This window comes from Carassius auratus, unplaced genomic scaffold (assembly GCF_003368295.1).
Source record: "Carassius auratus strain Wakin unplaced genomic scaffold, ASM336829v1 scaf_tig00214790, whole genome shotgun sequence".
In the NCBI taxonomy this organism is placed as follows: domain Eukaryota; kingdom Metazoa; phylum Chordata; class Actinopteri; order Cypriniformes; family Cyprinidae; genus Carassius; species Carassius auratus.
This window is the reverse complement of record NW_020527805.1, coordinates 178,890-198,814: the sequence shown is the minus strand read 5'-3', so window position 1 is coordinate 198,814 and position 19,925 is coordinate 178,890. Positions and strand designations below refer to the sequence as shown.

Here is a 19,925-nt window from a genome sequence, read left to right as displayed (position 1 = left end):
TTTCATTAGTTTGGCACAGGAATGCACTCCTTAATTGCGCTCTTTAGACAAAGTGCACTATTTCTTATGTCCTATAATCTCCAGGCATTGGATTTCTGAACTTTCCAGCTGCGTTCAGCCAGCAGAGAGCAGGAGACCTCTGTCAGATGCATTTTTGTTCGAAGACAGTCAGGGTCGCATCTTCAGGGTCAGAAGGGTTTCTTGGTTTGAGTTACAAGTAGTTCAATCAAAACCAACCAAACACCAAACCACACATAGCAGGTAAATATATGCATACAAGAGCACTGACTGCCCCTCAAAGGTTTGGATGCACATACTCATTCTACACAACTTAGAAAAATCAAAAATTGGGAAATAACAGTATGAGAATTATGTATTGAATTATATGTGATTCATTTTAATGAAACAAATGAATTATGCTATTTTTGAGCGTTTTCTTTATCTAGAGATAGAATAGACAAAGAAGCAGTTAAAAAATAAGTCACATTCATAAAACAACTTCAGATATGTGAAATATATTAATATATATGTCACATGTTACACCTATGTAAACACATATGTAATTTCTCACTGAAGTCATGAAAAGCCACTAACAAACGTTTGTTGCTACACCCTTTTTGTTTTTCATGCTCTTTTTTGCATTAGACATGAACAGGAAAAGCACATTCAGGGTGTAACAACACAGACATAGAAAACTCAAAGCGGTGGGTGACTCTATCTGGCTGGTGTTTTGTCTGATGGATATGGGCACTACTGAAGGGTCTTTCTTTATCTCACCTGCTCCAACATGCCCAAGGATTAGAGATAATAATAAAAGAGAATCTCTATTTCCTTGCAAACAGGAACCATTGGGATTGTTTATATGATTTTCACATGCCTTAACCACTACACATGGTTGATTGCTTCAATTGAAAATATATGTATTGATATGAATTTGTATTTAGTACACATCTTCAATTACTCACCAAATATTTTTTTTTCATGTTCAATTGAAGGAGGTTATTAAAGTTACTAAAGATAACCATTCAAAAGCATTGAGCGGTTATCTTCTGGTTTATTGTTTTATTATCAGTATCAACAACATAACATACAGTGGCAGGTCTATTTTTATGCACTTACACAGCAAGATCTAATACACAGATTAAAAATGTTGACACATATCCAGATTTTTTTGTCCTATCTGTTGACATTCTCTTAAGACATAACCGACTGTGTTTACATTAATACCTTGCCAAGACAGGCATTTTGACCACATTTCCACACATGCACATATCCGAAATCAGTATGACAGACACCTACCAATCTCTGTATTACCTCTATTACAAATTCTGTCTTCTGAATTGCTAGTACTGTGGAAAGATTTCTCATTAGATATTGGTCTGCTACCAGTACTTTTGAGACCCTTCATATTTAAGGTGCAAAAAAGTCAGAACACCTCAGAAACAGTGCAGTTTGAGTTTGAATAGAGGCTCTGTTTGGGATTTCAGTTTACCGCCCAACACACTCAACTGGCACTAACCCACTTCCTGTCATGGGCTGATGGGATTGGTCACACACTGGCCTAACATCATGACAACTCTCAGACGGAGAGAGACCAAATTCAGGGTGTTTCAAACAGGAAGACAGGTTCAGCGATCTGAACAGATGTAGAAACGTCTCCAGCGTTCGTTACTACGGAAGTACACTTTCATCTGAGGCCTTGATTTCCACACCTGACGTACGCAAAAACTCGCAATCACCAACTGTCAGCTACAACTGTGGAGAGAATTACTGCATTATTCAACATATTAAGACATTTTTAAAGTCATAGAAGTGCTTTATAGTTCGTTTTCAGAGCTTGATAACACCAATGAACAAATTCTAACAGCTCTCATCCTCAGCTGCCCAATGTCTATATGTTTACAAAGTTTAATATTCACCAAATTAGTTTTTGTAAATTAGGAGAAGAAAAAAAGAGCTGAATTACCAAAGTTGTTACCAATGTTTTTGCAGATATTACTTCAAAATAAGCACTGCTTATTTTACAGATCACTAAACGTTCTTCAGTCAGTCGGCAAAGCATGCTTTACCCTCAGTCTGTGCAGATCGATTTCACAATGTTATCAAGCACCTATCAGTCCCATGTATAGACCCCCGTACAAATATTTAGAGTATACCCTCCACAGTGGATGTCGAGTTTCAGCCCTGCCCAAATGCACACACACTCTGACACCGCTTAAAGAGCCTGTGTTCTTTCAGTCCAAAAGGGAACATATGTTTCTTTCTTTTCATGGTTAGAGAGAGAAAATGAAGAGAAGGAGGAAAAGGAAGGAAGCTGGGCGTATCAGTTGATCAGTGTGAGTATGAGAGCCGAAACTGTGCTGAGAGGGCCACTGTTTACACGCTCCACTCAAAGAAAGTATGGACTCGAATGAATGATGATGATATCTATACTGTTGATATCACAGTATTTATTAGGCAGGATGATTTTACACTATGTGAGAGTGCCAATGAAACTTTAAGTAATGCTAAAACAGAGCAGGTCATGTCCCGAATGGGTCAAGATGAGGAAGACTTTAATATTAAAGAGTGCACTACATTTGTAGTTGTTCTTTTTACACTGAATTTCTGGCGAAAAATAGTTGTTGTCTGTGTTTGTGTGTCAGTCTGTGCATCTGTGGTGTAGATTAGTGATGGGTCGTGAAGAAATTAATAATAATAAAAAAGTTTAGTTCATTGAAATTGTCTCATGAAGAAAGAATGAATTGCAAAGTGAACTAATTATTTATGTTTCTTGTAATTTATCTTTTGCTGCATTTTTATTATCTCTTAATTTGGAATATGTTGAAAGATTATTTTGTGAGCTTGTACAGGGAATTTGCCCTACTGAAAAAAAATTCACATCTAACTTTGGTCAAAATGAGTAAATGATTAACAATTTGTTCATTGTTTTATTGTACAAGATCAGATGAGAGAGTCTGTCAAATGATCTGTTCTTCCATCATTAGTGTGCTTTCAGTCACTCTTTCTTCAAGTTTCATTATTACGGCAGTAAATGTCAACGAGTTACTGTCCATTCCAATTCATGAATGAGTCACTGAATCATTAATTCAAATGATTCGTTCAGAAACTACTCAAGTAACTTTCTTTATGAGTGCTCATTGAATCAGTTACTCGACCATTTCATTCCAAAACATTGATTCATTCAGAAATCATTTCAAGTCTTTATGAGTCATTAAATCATTGACTCCGATGGGTAAATGTATGTATGTATTTCAAAATAGACAAAAATAAATCTCACTAAATTATGTAATCGGATAAAAAAGACACTACTTTTTTTTCCAAATGACCATTTCAGTATGAATTATTCTAAGTTAACCTATCTCATTAAAAATAATGCATACTCTAATTCATACAAAAAAAAATAAATGCGTGTGAAGATGCGATTTTCAAAGCATTTAGGACTTTATTATAAGAATGGTGTACTGTACATGCATATTGTGTATATCATAATGTGTCTGTTGCAGTTGTGCTGAGTTCATCCCAGATCATTTCCCTGTGATATGAGAGGGATGCACTCATTATTAATAAGTGTGTCCTGTGGTTATGATATCATTCTCACAAAAGTCAACATTCCTGTCTAAGTGCCCCTTACCTATGAAATATTCATTCATCCATAATAATTCAGACAGGGTCAGTGTTGACAGGGCAGATGTAGGGTTTGACCCCATGACCATCCAGGAGAGAAACTGCCCACGCTAGTGCCTGAACAGAAAGGCTTCAACTGTGTAACTTTTTAAACTGCAATAAGCTTTAAAAATGTTAGAGGGGCTAAACATTTTATATTTGTGACTATGCATTACATTTGACTTGATTTTTCTCTTTCATACCTCGGAATCTACAGTGGAGAGATATCAGTTGTTTAGCATTTTAGCATCAACTTTGTTTCAAATTTCTACGGAAATGACACAAATGAGACCTACAGAAAGAGAGGAGTTAGAAAATGAACATGGATAGCAGCTAAGATCATTTGATGAGAAATTGAATTGATGTTTGATTGCACATAAGAGATTTCTGCAGTCCTTTTCACAAGAGAAGCTTTCGAAAAGTTGGAGAATAAAAGTCTCTAAATGGATTCAGCCTATATGTAGTATTTAACATTCACTCAGAAATTGCTTATTCATTTCACAAATAATTACAAAGAAACGGCACATATAATTAAATGATGTTATTTTGAAGTGGATTTTTTACAGTTAATATAATCGCATTGCAGTCTAGGAGAAACAACTGAGAAATGATGTTTTCCTTTCTCTGGGATTGTTGTTTTGTGTATATCACACTTCATAAACAAGCCAAAAAGTACAAAAATGACTGTTTACCATTTAAATCAAATCAGAGAGGGAGACGGCATCAACAAATGGAGGGAGGGATAAACTGACAGAAATATTACCTCAGGGGTACCAAAACATGAAGTGATGTATTTCCCTTGAGTGAAAGAGAGGGGAAGAACACACAAAATCCATATCACAGCGTCTGTTATTCCTCTATATATGAATAAAATATTCAAATACAGCCATTACTCCACATTAAAAACCACAAAATGCTCACATGTTCCTCACACACACCACTGATCGTCACATTAAACTCATCCATTAGAGCTGAGCAGACTAAACGCATGATGATGATGGTGTGTGTGTGTGTGTTTGTAATGGCTATGGCAAATTATTTTCTGTGATAAGCCCACACACACACACACAGTCACAGCAATGTTTTTCTTGGTGATTTCCTCTGTGGATCATCAAGCATTACATGAGTCATGACTGAGGACACAGCTCTGTCTTAAAGCAATAAGCTCTTTTTCAGATCCTTTTTGCACAATATTTGTATTATTATGCTTACTAGAACGCTGATGTGCGATCATTTGTGAGTGTGTCTGCTCCTGTCTGAGCTGCTGTCTATGTGAAACATTCCAAAACAGGTTCCATTAGTTAGTGGATGATGTCTTGCCTGTGTATCTTAGTGTTTATTTTTAGATGTTATTTGAAATCTGTTAAATTGTTTGCACTCTATTTACTGCATGTCAGTTATTTCAGTTACTTCAGTTACTTATTTTTCATTATAAAACATAAAAAAAAATAAAAATAAAAATTATGCTTTTGCATTATACCCTACCATTCAAAATATTTAAGTCAGTAAGATTTTATTGAAAAAAATAATAATAATTCGGTAAATACACTGTTACATAAAATTTCTATTTCAGATAAATGCTGATCTTTTGAACTTGTATCAGAGTTTTCACAAAAATATTAAACAGCTGTTTTCATCACTGATAATAATAATACATGTTTCTTAAAGCAGTAATCACCGTTCAGAATGATTTCTGAAGGAACATGTGACTGTGAAGACTGGAGTTATGATTCAGAAAATTCTACTTTACATCACAAATTATATGATTTGTTTTTAAGAATTATTTTGAATGGTAGGTAATAAGTTGTTCTGAGACTTGTGTGATGGAATTTATTACAGCCTTTGATATGCAATCTTTAAGTTTTATTAATGCCTGTAAAGCCAATAAACCCTATAACATCCACATAATATGTGCATGATACTAAAAAGGGTATGTTTACATGAAGAAACTCCACTCACAGAAATCACCCGAGTAATAAATAACCAGAAATTCCATGTGCATAAACAAAATGACCAGACGTGTTACGTGACACGTTGATTGATTGATTTATTTTTTCAGAAATTAGTCATTAAGGTTTCACATTTCAGAAACTTAGGCTTGAGACAAAATTTTATGTTCTGGTTCATTGTGCCAGCATCATTCTGATTTATTATGCTTAACTTTTATCGTACCCGGGATATTGCTATCCTAATAACCCATTGCTTTTCTCTCCATCTCTCTGCAGGTCACCGAGTGAAGCCGGACGACCCTCATAAGCAGTTCACCGATCGCCTGAGTGACATCGAGCGTTTCCAGAGGGCCAGCATGAGGATGAACCCTGGCAACGGGACCACCCGCTCCCACCAGACCCATTACAACCCCTCCAACTCCACACCGATACCAGGTGCGTGTTTTGTCACTAGATGCCCTACAGATCCAGTGTATGTGTTTGCGTGAGTCAGACGTTCAGACTCATCACAACGACTCGCACCTCGATGTCTGGAATCTAGCAAGCCCTCTCAAGCTGTGCTCCCACGTCAGCGTGTGCGATAGTGGCTGAGGATTCGTTCTCAGATGCATATAAAGACCTTTGAGCATGATGTCTGCTAGCAAACCAGCAAAACTCTCACACTCTCAAAAGCACGTATGCACTTCGCTCGCAGTCTATCTTTCTATTTTCAAATAGACATACACACCCAGGCAGATTTCACACCGCACCCGTTTCGGTAATGTGTGTGTGTGTTGCTGAAATGTGCTTCTTTTATTCATTTCTGTTTGCTCACTGTTTCTGCAGAGTAGACTGAATCACATTTCAAAAGAACTCAGACTGGTGTGTGTTTACAGCCGTCTGACTCACATCTCACTCCAACTCTCATCTAAGATCAAGAGCTTCAAATGAGTTTTATTTAGTTCTTTCAATCATTCGGGTCCTAAACCTATGGATTTATTCCTTACTTCTCTCGGTTTCTAAGTTGGATGCTGTTTGTAAGCTGGATACACAATGAAATCTTATATATCAAACTTCTTTGATTTTGTCATTTTGTTAAACAATTACGCCTTTTTTATTTATCTTTGTTTGCTCACTGCATCTGTAGTGTAGGCAGAATCGCTCATATTTTCTTAAAAACTCAAACAGAGTTGTCGTGTGTTTACGATTATCTAAGCAGTCGTGACACACATCTCTCTCTGCGATCAATCAAAAAGCGAGAAAGACCAAATGTTCCCAAAGGTCAAATCATGTCCCGCTGCAGTTCTTTTATCTTTTTTTCATTCTTTTGACCATTCGCAAATCCAAAAAGCGAACCAAATCCTATTCATTTATGCCTTACAGTAAGCTTGTAAGTTCTGATAGAATGTTAAAACCAGATGGGTGTACAACATTGATTTTGTCAGTCACTTAGCTTCTATTTCTATCGGGTCAGGTTAGGTAGCTCCACCCACATTCAAATCTCATTGGTTCCATTCTTATTATTGGTTTTAAGTAACACCGTATGAGAATTATGTAGTGATTTATGTGTGACTAACAATTGTGAAAACAACTTCAAGAGGTGTCTTTTCTAAAAAAATATATATTTGTTATAACAAAAAGTGATTTTTTTAAACAAAAAATTTAAATAAGTCTGTACTGCTCCCCAAGGCTGCATTTATTTATCCAATAATACAGTAAAAACAGGAAAATTTTAAAATATTTGTATAAGTTAAAATTTTTAATTTAAAGTGTAATTTATTTCTCTGATGACAAAGCTGATTTTTCAACAGCAATTCATTTTCAAAGTAACATGATTCTTTAGAAATCATTCTAATATGCCGGTATATTGCTCAATAATATGATGATTTGGTGCTGATTCATATTTTTGCATTTTTCCTCATATTGTTTGATGAATAGATACTAGATAGATGTTTTGACCAAAAGAACAGCATTTATTTAATAAAAATATTTTTTTATATGTGACCCAAAACCTTAAGTCTTAATTGTCAATTTTTTGAAATTGAGATCTATACATCCTCTGAAAGCTGAATAAATATGCCTTCCTTTGATGTATGGTTTAATAGGACCGGACAATATTTGGTCGAGATACAACTATTTGAAAATGTGGAATCTGAGGGTGCAAAAAAATCTAAATATTGAGAAAATTGCCTTTGAAGTTGTCCAAATGAATTCTTAGTAATGCATATTACTAATAAAAAATTACGTTTTAATATATTTACGGTAGGAAATTTACAAAATATATTCATGGAACATGATCTTTACTTAATATCCTAATGATTTTAGGCATAAAATAAAAATCTATAATTTTGGCTATTGCTACAAATATACCCCAGAGACTTCAGACTGGTTTTGTTCTCCAGGGTCACATATATATTTTTAGCATGCCTTTAATCACACTTTTAATCAGTTGAATGCATCCTTGCTGAATAAATGTAAACATTTATATATAAATCTAAAACAACAGATATATAATTTTGTTTTGTAACTTGTGTCTGGTTAGGACATAATGTAATGGTCAACCGGACCCCATAAAAATGTGGTTACTTTCATAACCTTCATTATTGATGAGCAGTGTATCCACAGTGAGCCAGTGAATGTATCGCTGGTGTTTTTGTTTGGGGTTTTTGGTAAATTCCTCCATCAGACTGACCTGATTTCTGAAGGGTGGACGCTTACACAAGCATTCCTGCAAAACCAAAGCTGTGACTCATCCAGAGCTCAGCGCGAGAAGAATGGGAGATTTACGCTTACCGCATCAGGAGTGTGCTTGAACTAGTGAAGCACATCTAGTATCCATATCTGCTGGTGGATTAGAAGAGGAATTATGTCTTCGTGGTGCTGTCAAGAGACCAAGACTGCCGACACACACACACACACACTTCTGAAGCAGACATAACACATTAACAGAGCTTTAGCTGTCAGGAGACTGCTTGTCTAACAGTGCTGTGTGAGTGTGTGTGATACATCAAAACCTCATTGTTTGATATTAGCATAGTTATCTCTCACCTCAGGGCACTGTCTCTCTGGCTGGCTGTCTGTCTCTCTCGTCGTCCCAACTTCATCTTTATGCCTAAGTCTCAAGAGATTCTGTCAGACAGCTCTGTGTGGTATGAAGTTTGCGGACAGACATGTGTAAAATAGGCATGTTTAATCAGATTTACCACACTCATCGCAGGGTAATTAGATGGTTTCTCATTCCACCTGAATGATGCAAACTCTGTGTGTGTGTGTGTGTTTGTGTGTGTGTGTGTGTGTTACTGTTGACTGCATCATCCTGGAGTCTTGAGGTTAGCAGATTGTTGATGACTGTAAACAGATATTAAGTTACAAAATTCACAGCACAAACACAGACATGGTTCATACTTAAACAGATTTATCAAAGCACACAACACCGTCCCACGAACACACACGTACACACACCTGTTGTCATGCCGGTGGAGCAGGGACGCGAATTAAATTCAGCTTTAGTTAACATGCAGCAACATGTTTCAGACAGAAATAAATACGAATGAAGAATAAAAGAAAATGCAGAGGGAGTTTAATGAAGATAAAAAAGAACAAGCACACAGAGGTGCGAGCAGAGCGGTGTGTTTATTTTGGCAGCGTGTATTCATGCACTCATGCATATCCCACACACTGCAGAACAGACATGCACATGAAATATGTCTGTGCAAAAGAGTCATTATTTTGCATAATGACAAGAAAGTCTACTTTATGGACCATTTGTTATTAGTATTATTATTTTTATTTTTTTTGCATTGTTAAAATTTGTCTGTCACTCTCTCTCCCTGAAACTTCATGAAGGCATTGCCTATAAAAAAATAATAATAATAATAATAGTTTGATTTATCATATTTTTATATTTTGCCAGTTCTGAGGAAAGCCAGTTCTCTTACTCTCCATTCTCTTCTCTGCACAATAATACTATTTTGTTTATTGCTTTAAATGTATATTGTATTATATACACTTAAAATAATATATATTTTAGAGCAGATTTGCAAATTATATTTTATATTTTTAAAGTCATATTACTATTAAGTTACATTGCTACTTTTAGTGGCATTAGTCCTCTCAGAGATGCACAAAGCTCACATATTGTACTGCTCACAGACTGTTTCTGTGACATGCTGCTTTAATAGTGGTAGAAATCTGTCTGTTATTGACGCTGTGTATCAGCCAATCAAAATATTTGAGGGAGATGTTTATTTTCAGCAGAAGCACCAGCTGTGGCCTGAACAAGAGCATTTATACTGAAAAATGTATCATTGTGCGGTGAAAACCAGAGAGGGAGCCTGAGAACACCATGTTGTTAGTGCATCACTACTACTATTGCTCAAGATTTATTCAAACTCCTAACATGAAGTATTAAACTTTGGAGTTACAGACATGAATGATACTTCAAGTTAAAAACAAACTCCCATAGATTTGCATTGAAGGGACGCAAGCTTTTGTCCTGGACTAGTAATCAACCACCCTAGAAAACAAAATCTAGGTTTTGCATGGACAAGCACCATTCACATCTCCGAAAATGTAAAAATCGACTCACATACGTCTCGTATCTCAAACGTGTATGTGTGTTTGTCACAGCAATTAGCTTGTAACAACTATCTGATCTCGGTTTGAGAGTAAACAGGATTTATTTGCATGTCAAATTGGCAGTTCAGTGCACTGACACACACACACACACACACACACACACAAACATGCTCTATAAATCCCAAAGTATCTTATTTTAGACTCGTGCAGTGACTGTTAAAGAGAGAGACTGCTGTGTTTTAAAGCATTCAGATCATGCACACACATACAGGCACCACACGCTAGAGATAAGATATCTGATCACACACACCTTCATTCCTCTTGACACACTGATACTTTTCTTGGCTCGTCAGCAATATAAAGTTGTCTTTATCTTTATCTACTCACCCACACTTTTTGACAGATGGGGTTCTATGTGTGTGTGTTTGTGTGTGTGTGTGATGTGACACCAGCATAAGATTTCATGTTTGTTTTTCTCGGCTCATTTGATAAAAACTAGCATCTCTATCACATTGAACGTGTGTGGACAAATTAATTGTGTCACAATCCTACAAATACACACACATAAATTTATTCCATTTATGCATATTTTGGTTTGGTAAATCTCTGTTCATTAAAATATCTCAGAATATTGCAGCTTGTAAACAAAAATGTTTATTTTATTATTAATATTTGTGTTAATTTACAGCAATTTAAAGAGCAAATACAATGTCATCATATAAATCTTAAATATTATCAAAAGGATATAAAACATTAAGTTTTCTTTTAATGATATCACACAGCACTTTATAATTTATTGCATTAATTAACATTTTGGTTTGATGCATTTGTTTAATATTCTGGATTATTATTTTGCTGTATATAAATGAAAAATATTTTTATTATGTTTATTTTATATATTTTTTTTTATTTAGATTTACATTTACTGCAACTTTTAAAAGGGAATATATAAATATCTAAAATATACTAAATAATTGATAAATAATTTTGTGATTTTTTTTATATCACATTGTGCCTCAATTATAAACTGTTAATGCATATTTTGGTTTGATAAATTAACATATATATATATATTAGTGTGTGTGTGTGTGTGTGAAAGAGAGAGTGAGTGTAAAAAAAAGGAAATGACGAGTGATTACATTTTTTTTTTTTTTTTTTTTTGTAGCATTATGGCCAGATCAGATTGACCCTCCTGCACTGAAGACTTGCAAAGTGGAAGACGACTTACGCTGGTCAAGTAAGAAACAGTCTTACTTTGACTTTCTTTATTTCCATTTCGTCTTGATCTATTTCTTAGCCATACTGTTTCAGAAATATACTTTTATTTTCCATGATCGTTCAGTGGTGCTCTTATATGTTGTTGGTAGTTAAAAGAAAGTATGAATCACTGTAACAAACAGATCATCAAAAACCACACACACACACACACCATTGCCCCTCAGATGATGCGTGTGGGGGTGTTTTTCCCTCATAATAGGTGAATCATAAAATTAATAATCTGATCAGAACAAAGCATTTTGTGGAGGGGCTGAAACAAACAGATAATAAAAAATGATCTGCTTTTGCTCACACACGCATCCACATGCATGGACCCAGAAACATCTATAAACATTCTTAGTGTATGAAATACACACACACACACCCTCTTGATTCGGCACACACACACATATAAACACTCTTACTCGAAAACATTCACACAAACTCTGGCTGCCATGGACACACAGCCACGTACCTGGTTCTGGCACGGTTTTCCTTCCCCACGGCGATGCAGAATTCCTGCCCTTCCTGTTCCAGCAAACCCCAAACATCCAAACCAGCTGAGTCATTTTTATCTCCAACACACACAAGATTCTCTTTGTCACACCAGCCCCTGTGACATTTAAGTTATAGCTTTCTTTAATTGCACTTTGATTGATTTATAATTTCTAATAGACTCGCTGTGTATCAGGTGACATATTTCAAAACACCAGATGGCAGTTTCATCAGAATTCATGCTCTGCAAGGTGAAGAAATAATTGACATTTATTAAAAGCCACACTGCAGCTAAAAATATTGTCACTCCTCTACTGTGTGTTTAATTTAGTTCGGTACACAAACTTCTATAAAAATTCTGAGCATACTTCAGGTCAGTCAATATTAGATTAGATTCCTTTATGTTGTTGTAAAGAAAATCATTTTGGAAGTTTTCAAATATGTTTAAAGGCATAGTCCAGCCAAAGATTCTAATTCTGTCATCATTTATTCACTCTAATGTCATTCCAATCCTGTATGCTTTACTTTTTTATCTGTGGAATGCAAAATAAGATATTTTGAAGAATATTGGTGACCTCACAGTTTTGGCTCCCATTGTCTTCCGTAGTATGGACAATAGGGATGGGAGATATGGACTATATCACAATATTTTCTGGATAATTATTGCGATGATATAAATTATGATAACTAATATGCATCCACTGAGAGACAAAAAAACTTCTGTTTCTTTAGAGAGAATTGTTATCTTTCCTGTTTTTACCCAAAATAGAGTATTGTGAGCACAAACGTAATGCAGTCTCTTTCATTCATACTGGACGCTAGAGGGCTGCACTCACACAGAAATTCCACAAATGCATCACAGAAGTAAGAGAACTCATGACATTCCAGGAAATCCCTAATATGGACAAAGACATAGCTATTGCTGTAGCCGAGTAAAAAGAAGATAAAAATGGTTAAACTAATCAAACATGAAGACATTAAACACACAAGTGTGACAATATGTTTATTTGTTTTCTTAAACCATCTTAGGTATTTAAGAATAAAGTACATTTAGAATGCAATGCTAATCAACATAGACTTTATCACGGTTTAAACTGTTTTATAAACTATAAAATAGTATGATTTCTACCTCATTCTGTGATATGAAACCTCATCGGGTTACAAAAAGAAGTTATTTCAAATACTTCATGCCACTAATGGAATGAAGTGAATTTGGAGTAAAAGTATGTCAATAAATCTCTTTGTTGGACAAGAGGTTTGTAAAAAGTCACATGCAAAACTGTATCGCATATGTGCTACTGTAGTACATTTATCGCACAGATTGATTTTTTTTGTTGCACGTTACAGCCCTGACCAAATCAGTTCCAGATTGTAGAGGTAGCTCATTATTTACCCATAAACCCCCTCTGTTTCACGTCCACCTTCCACCGTTTTGCTCTGCACGGTGGCATACAGAAATACTGTAACAACTAGATTTTATCGTTCTGATCACGGGAAGACTAATTCTTATCATGAGGAGAATTATAACTGGTATATCGCAAATTATAAGTTGTCGTACATCCCTAATAGACAAAAATAAAATGGAAGTCAATTTATGTGAACATGAACATTCTTCAAAATACATGTCTCTTTTTCACAGTCTTTCACTGTCAACCATCACAGGGTAATTAAGAGTATTCACTCCAACATTTAACTGTGGGTGTCTCTCTTGATACTCTACAGTGTGCACGAGGCCAAAGAGAGATTGACACACACACAGAAACATGTTTGGAAGGCAAGATTTTGTTGCACAATTCCCAGATTTGTTGTAGAACTGCCAAATATGGATTTGAACTTTTCGCAGCATACCTCAGGTCAATATTAAATCTGATTAATATACAACTAATGTAAAATTTCCCCTAAAAAATCATTTTAAAATCATAAGATTTAATTAAGTTTTTAAATGTTTAATTCAAAGAGAAATGTAAATTATGTCATTATTCACCCCTCCCCCAAGACTTTTTTCTGTGGAACACAAAAGAAGATTATAATTTTTATATATATATATTTTCTCTTACTTTGGAAGTCAGTGGGACCCAGAACTGTTCGCATACCTCTTCTTTTGTGTGTCACATGATAAATAAATGTATTCTGGTTCTGAATAACATGAGGGTGAGGAAACAATAAACTTTTATGGTCTTTTTTGTATTACTATCCCTTTAAGTACTTATTTTGTCTCAGATGTTTCTCTTAAAAGTCCTTAAAATATAAGTTTATTGTGTCAGTGTTAAAATCTCAGATCATTTGGGTTTAGAAGAACTTGAACAAATGTTTGCATTTGTGTGGAGGAGATTATTGAGGTTTTTTTCTTAGGAGAAACATCTGAGTAGTAGAGGAGCTTTATTTTGCTCTCCATTGCTGTCCATGAGGAACAATTGAGATATTAAATAGATCTAACTTGTGCTGTGGGTTCTGTGCTGCAGACCTGCGTGAGTGTTATGTTGACTCACCGCTCTTAACGGCAATGATCAGAAACGCCTACAGAAATAACAAGATCCAACAGTTCTTATATTTCATAGTAATTGCTTCTGAAAGAATATTGATTCCTTTTAATGTCCTACAACAGCTAAAGCTGCTTAATAATTGTGATTTTTGGATCAATAATAATGCAGTCGTTTCAACAAATGGATTTTAGAGTCAATACGTTCAAAATTCCTCACTGGAGAAAAAAAAGGGCATTCCTGATTTTTTCACAAATGCATTTCATTGTGATCCAGGTCCTGAATCAACGACCTGATTTGTAAATCTCCAGTACAGTATCAGATGTTTGTGAATGGTAACCTGAGCCGTCCTGATGTATGAGACATGTCCGAGATGAGCTAGTTTGCATGCGACGTGCCGTGTTGTCTTATGGACTACAGCTCTAACATAAACACACAAGATCTCCATGTTTGCCTGCGTCTCATGTTCTCTGCCTGTTGGAGCGATATGCCATTACCTTCAGTTATCATTCATCAACATCCCGTGCAAACATTTAGCCATTTCAGCCGTGCTCCAGTTTTCTACCTGCTTGGAAACCATCCGTTTGTCATTTGGACAAATAAATGAGATTGCCACCATGATTTTTCCAAACATCTACATTTGTACTAGCATATCTATTGCTCTCAACATTCTTTTTGTGAAATATCTTGCTTATAAAGTGTGTTTGTGTTATCTTTTATCTATAATAATGTCATTTATATATAATAAATAAACACACACACATATATTAGCTTCATAAAAATCAATAAAAATCAGTGTCTCGAAGCTCAGTCTATATATAAAGCACAAACATGCTTTACAAGCAAGATATTTTACAAAAAGAATGTACCTGGTATAAAAAACTATTTAAATTGTAGATGTTCAGACAAATGATCAAACGCTAGTGGTACATGTTAATACTCACTGTGCAACAGCATTTGGTTAAAAATAATAGTTAGAAGCTACATCTAGTGATTGTTTGGTTGGTTCCTGTGGGTTTGTGTCACCAGTTGAGCATAAAACCACATAGTAGAAACTCAAACCATGAACTAGAACGCAAGTCTGGGATCCACATCATTGTATGATTGTTGGACATGTGGTATTTTTGATATCCTATATTCTGAAGCAAATATACATGACTGGATTAGATTAGAAAGAGTTTGGAGTATATATTTCAGTCTTTATGTCTCCGTGTCTTTCTTTCTCCTGGCCACATGATTTGCCTGGTCCAGGTGTAATCCGTCGGTTTTTGCATTGCCATTTTCCAGGTGAGGGCCGAGATTTGCATCCTCACCAGAATCCTGATCCCAGACAAAACATGCACAATTCCTGCCGCCTAGCTACTGCTTGCTCTTCTGTTAACAAACAAAATCAGTTTCTACAGCAGTCAAATGAAGCAGACCTCTTTAGGGATCCAGGTTACACGCTTGACTGTGGGCTAGTGGAACTGAACTGATCGCTGTGATGGGCCAAATCACAATGGGGGAAGGATAACAGCATTTGATAGGGGCCGTTCACAGCTGAATGTACATTTTTTCCATTTATTTTCATTTAGAAAAATTAATGCTGAACTTTAAAACAGCGCTTTTTCCCACCTTATGGCCGTAACTGCCATTGACTGCACAGAAGGATTTTTTTCCCCCTCAGTTAGTCATGGCTTAGTTGTGCCAAGACCAAACGTCCCTTGAAATATTTTATTAATATTAGCATTCAAATATTTGCATTAGAATGAATAATAATATTGTTTCTGTAGAACTTGTCCCATTAACTATTTTTATTAATATTAATTGATTTATAAAATGTATTAATATTTAATATTTTTCTTTAAACATGTCTGTTATTTTCCAAACAACAATAATTACTATTAATATTGTTTATGCTGAACTTTTTTCCCAAAACCGTTTTTATATTAATTTATTAATATTTCATATTTTTCTTTAGAACTGTCTGTTATTTTCCCCATAACAATTTTATTAATATTTATATTTAACATGTCACTGCAAATTTGTAAGAGAAACCTAAACATCTTGTGAGGATAAAAGTGTGTTCAACATTAAATCCATTACTATTATTTTATATTATTATAAAATAAAAAAGTGTATTTTTATGAATATTTACTTATTAAGAATGTTGATTAGTATCAATTGTAATAGTTATTTTCCCAATAATAGACTTTTATAATATTAACATTGATATTAATGGTAATATTGATATTAATATAAAACATGATAAGGTCAATGTGAGTGTAAACATAATGAAAAAAAATACTGAGTGTAAGAAATTTACTTCTATTAAAATAAATAAATAAATATTTTGTGGTTAAGCCACCAAGGGGCTTGAAAAGTTTGATAACCTCTGTTCTGGAAACTTTCATGTTGTAAGTATCCTGTCAGGCACTAGAGGGAGACACTGAGTCTGAGTGAACGTGTGTCTGTGAGGGTAATGAGGGTGAACAGCCTCTACAGTTTGGGTGTTATATCTGGTCTGCAGCTGTTTCTCAAATCGTTTGTCAGATTTCCGCTTCGAGTAATTAATCTCGTATGGTGTGTGTGTGCTCTTGTTTTTGTGACATATCAGGACACAACTCTGTTTAATGACATAGGAATGACACACTTTTATTACAAGGAGAGGGTGACTTATGAGGACATAACCCATGTCCCCATTTTTCAAAACGCTTATAAATCATACAGAATGAGTTTTTTTGAGAAAGTAAAAATTCACAAAGTTTCCTGTGAGGGTTAGGGTTAGGGTTGGTGTAGGGCCATAGAATATACAGTTTGTACAGTATAAAAACCATTACGCCTATGGGATGTCCCCACTTTTCACAAAAACAAACGAGTGTGTGTGTTTGTGTGTGTGTGTGTGTGTATGCATGAGTAAAACTGTGGAGACTGGCAGGAATTTCTTGCCATTTCAGTTCAATCTACGGCAGCTGAAACCTTGAATTCTCCTTAGTTCAAATCAGATTCTGGCCCCCCAAACGGGTAAAAGAGAAAGTCAAAACCCCTCTGAGGGAAAGAGAGAGGGAGAGCATGGTTTGAGGAAATCAAAATGAAACTGTATGTTTTTCTCTCTCTTTCTCTGTTTCTGTTTGCAAATGGACCCAGTGGCCCAGATGAATGGGGGGAGAGTGTTTTAAATGAGTCGGTGGCACGCACAGACGCCATTCTCCTCCCTCAGGCACTGGCATGCCAAAGTCTGCTCCAGTATCCCAGCAGCCCCTGCTCACATGTGGCCAATAAGCAGAAAAATAAAGCCAGAAACAGGCAGCACTTTGTGCTTGTGTGCAGGTGCACAGACGTTTCTCTTACACCTGTTCGTAAATTCTGACGCACAGGACTTGAACGCTAAATGAAACTCCAGACATCAGAGCATACTCATAATAGGCTTGCACGAACTGTTTTTACTTCAACAGTTTCTCAATCGATCATGTGGAGTTCACTCGTGACACTAGGCAGTTCATATATATATATATATATAATTGTAATTATTGAATTGATAATTTATTTAAAAAAATTATAATTTTTTTTTAATTCAATTCAGTCTTTTTTATATATTTTATTCTACACATTATTTAAATAAAAATGTAAACACTATTTAGCATTCATGGGAAAAAACATGTATTGTTCAAATTCTTAGTATTATAAGTCTTGTTGTCATTACTGTGGAAAAGTAATCATTTTAATTGCAAATCATTTAAATTTACAAAATCACATGCATCATTTTTAATGCTAAATCTTTTAATTATTTATTTTTGGCCTGAAATGTGATCTTTTTATTCAATTGTATTGAATTTTTTACAAATTATTCAAAATGTAAATGTTTTTAGGTATCATGGAAAAGCATGGAATCATATTGACATGACTTGCATTCTGTTACTCTTTTTGTTGTTTAAATGTTAAAGTGACACTTTCTTTATTTTTGTCGTCCAGGTACAGATCTGTTCCCTCAGAGGTCATCTTTCCCGTCTCTCTCTCCATTAACGGCTCCTCGCTTCTCTGATTCACACATGCATTATCCGGGTCCCTTCACTTACTCTGCCAACCCGTCCAGCACTGGAATCGGCGGTCTCAGCGTGACCGGGATGCCCACCTCCAGCCGCTACCACACCTACCTTCCGCCTCCATACCCCGGCAACCAGAACCAGAACTCCCACTTCCAGACCAACTCCTCACCGTATCACCTGTACTACGGCACTGGATCCGGCTCCTACCAGTTCTCCATGGTTCCAACCGGCGGCACCGGATCGGGAGGCGACAGGTCGCCCTCTCGCATGCTGACGTCCTGCACCGGGACGGGCGGAGCCGGAGGCACTGGCGCTGGAAACAACAGCCTGCTCAACGCCAGCCTCGGCAACCAGAGCGACGGTGTGGATGCAGACGGTAGCCACAGCAACTCGCCCACAGCGATGAGTGCATCCACACGCATAGACGAGTCCGTCTGGAGGCCTTACTGAGAAATAGTGGGAAAAAAGAGGTCGAATTTAAGGTGAAAAGTCTTGCATGTTTGATCGTTTTGTTTCTTCGTTTCTATGACATGACAATCGCTTCTAAGACAACCAAAGTGATCCAGACCAGAAATGAAAGAGCTTTTGCTCTGAACGCGCCATACGGGACAGAAATGGACCTCCGTTGATCAAAACTAAAGGAGGACACAAGTCTAACAGGAAAATTAGGTGTATATAGAAAGATTATAATTGAAAAATAATAAGAAAAGGCATCCCATAGTAATATATCAGCAACTTTTCTTACTAAAAAAGCTGAAAAACCAAAGAAAAAATGTCAGGTGCTTCATGGACATATTCTGATGAGCCTGTCACGGAAAAAAACCAATTCATCCAGCCTTACAAACCATTCTGCCTGAAAGCTGTAATTCCCAGAGTGCTTTGCAATCACAAGGAAGTTCCTGTAAACAATATGAAAGAGCTTCACAGAGCTGCGGACTGTGGGACTTTCAGTGTGTAAATATGATGATGAACAAAAATGCTAGCCACGAGTTTCAGGTACTTTCCAAACTTGCTGAGACAGTCTTGAAATGATCATATAATGCAAGTGTGGGGCAGTGTCAGCTTTGTGAGATGTTATGCCAATGGGTTTGTTCATTTAAACGGATTTCAGGGTGAATATCACAAAACCTGTCAGGAACATATTCAGGTCATGTTTAATAAGAAATGAGAAATTATATTTTGCATGAAGAAAATGATGCTTAAATTTAAATTATTTCATTTGCAAATCATTTAAATTTACATAAATATAGGCATCATGTTCGTCATGCAAAAATATTTTTTTGCTTTGATTTTAGGGTGAAATGTGATCTGGACGTGTTTTTCGTGAGATGCACCCTTTAGCTGCAGGTTCTCCATTTGTAGAAACAGTGTCTATAACCCAAAGATAGACCAGCAATTTTTTTTTTCTTGCTTCATGACAATTCATTTGCTTTTGAACTTGAGGAGACTCATTGTTTTTGGAATAGTTTTTAGAGTCTTTTTTTTTTTCTCAGTGT

General features: G+C 35.8%; 1 protein-coding gene across 2 annotated transcripts in view; it reads left to right on the top strand.

Annotated features, from left to right (window-relative positions):
• The window catches only part of LOC113092942 (runt-related transcription factor 3-like), a 49,328-nt gene extending 29,794 nt beyond the window's left edge, over window positions 1-19,534 (top strand). Inside the window, exons 6-8 of one of the 2 annotated variants that reach the window (XM_026258739.1) lie at window positions 5,892-6,050; window positions 11,338-11,409; window positions 18,356-19,534. In XM_026258739.1, coding sequence (XP_026114524.1) covers window positions 5,892-6,050; window positions 11,338-11,409; window positions 18,356-18,879 — 755 coding nt within the window. In that variant the 3' untranslated portion in view covers window positions 18,880-19,534. The remainder of the gene's footprint in view (window positions 1-5,891; window positions 6,051-11,337; window positions 11,410-18,355) is intronic. The other variant, XM_026258740.1, reaches the window with a different exon arrangement.
• The last annotated feature ends 391 nt before the right edge of the window (window positions 19,535-19,925 follow it).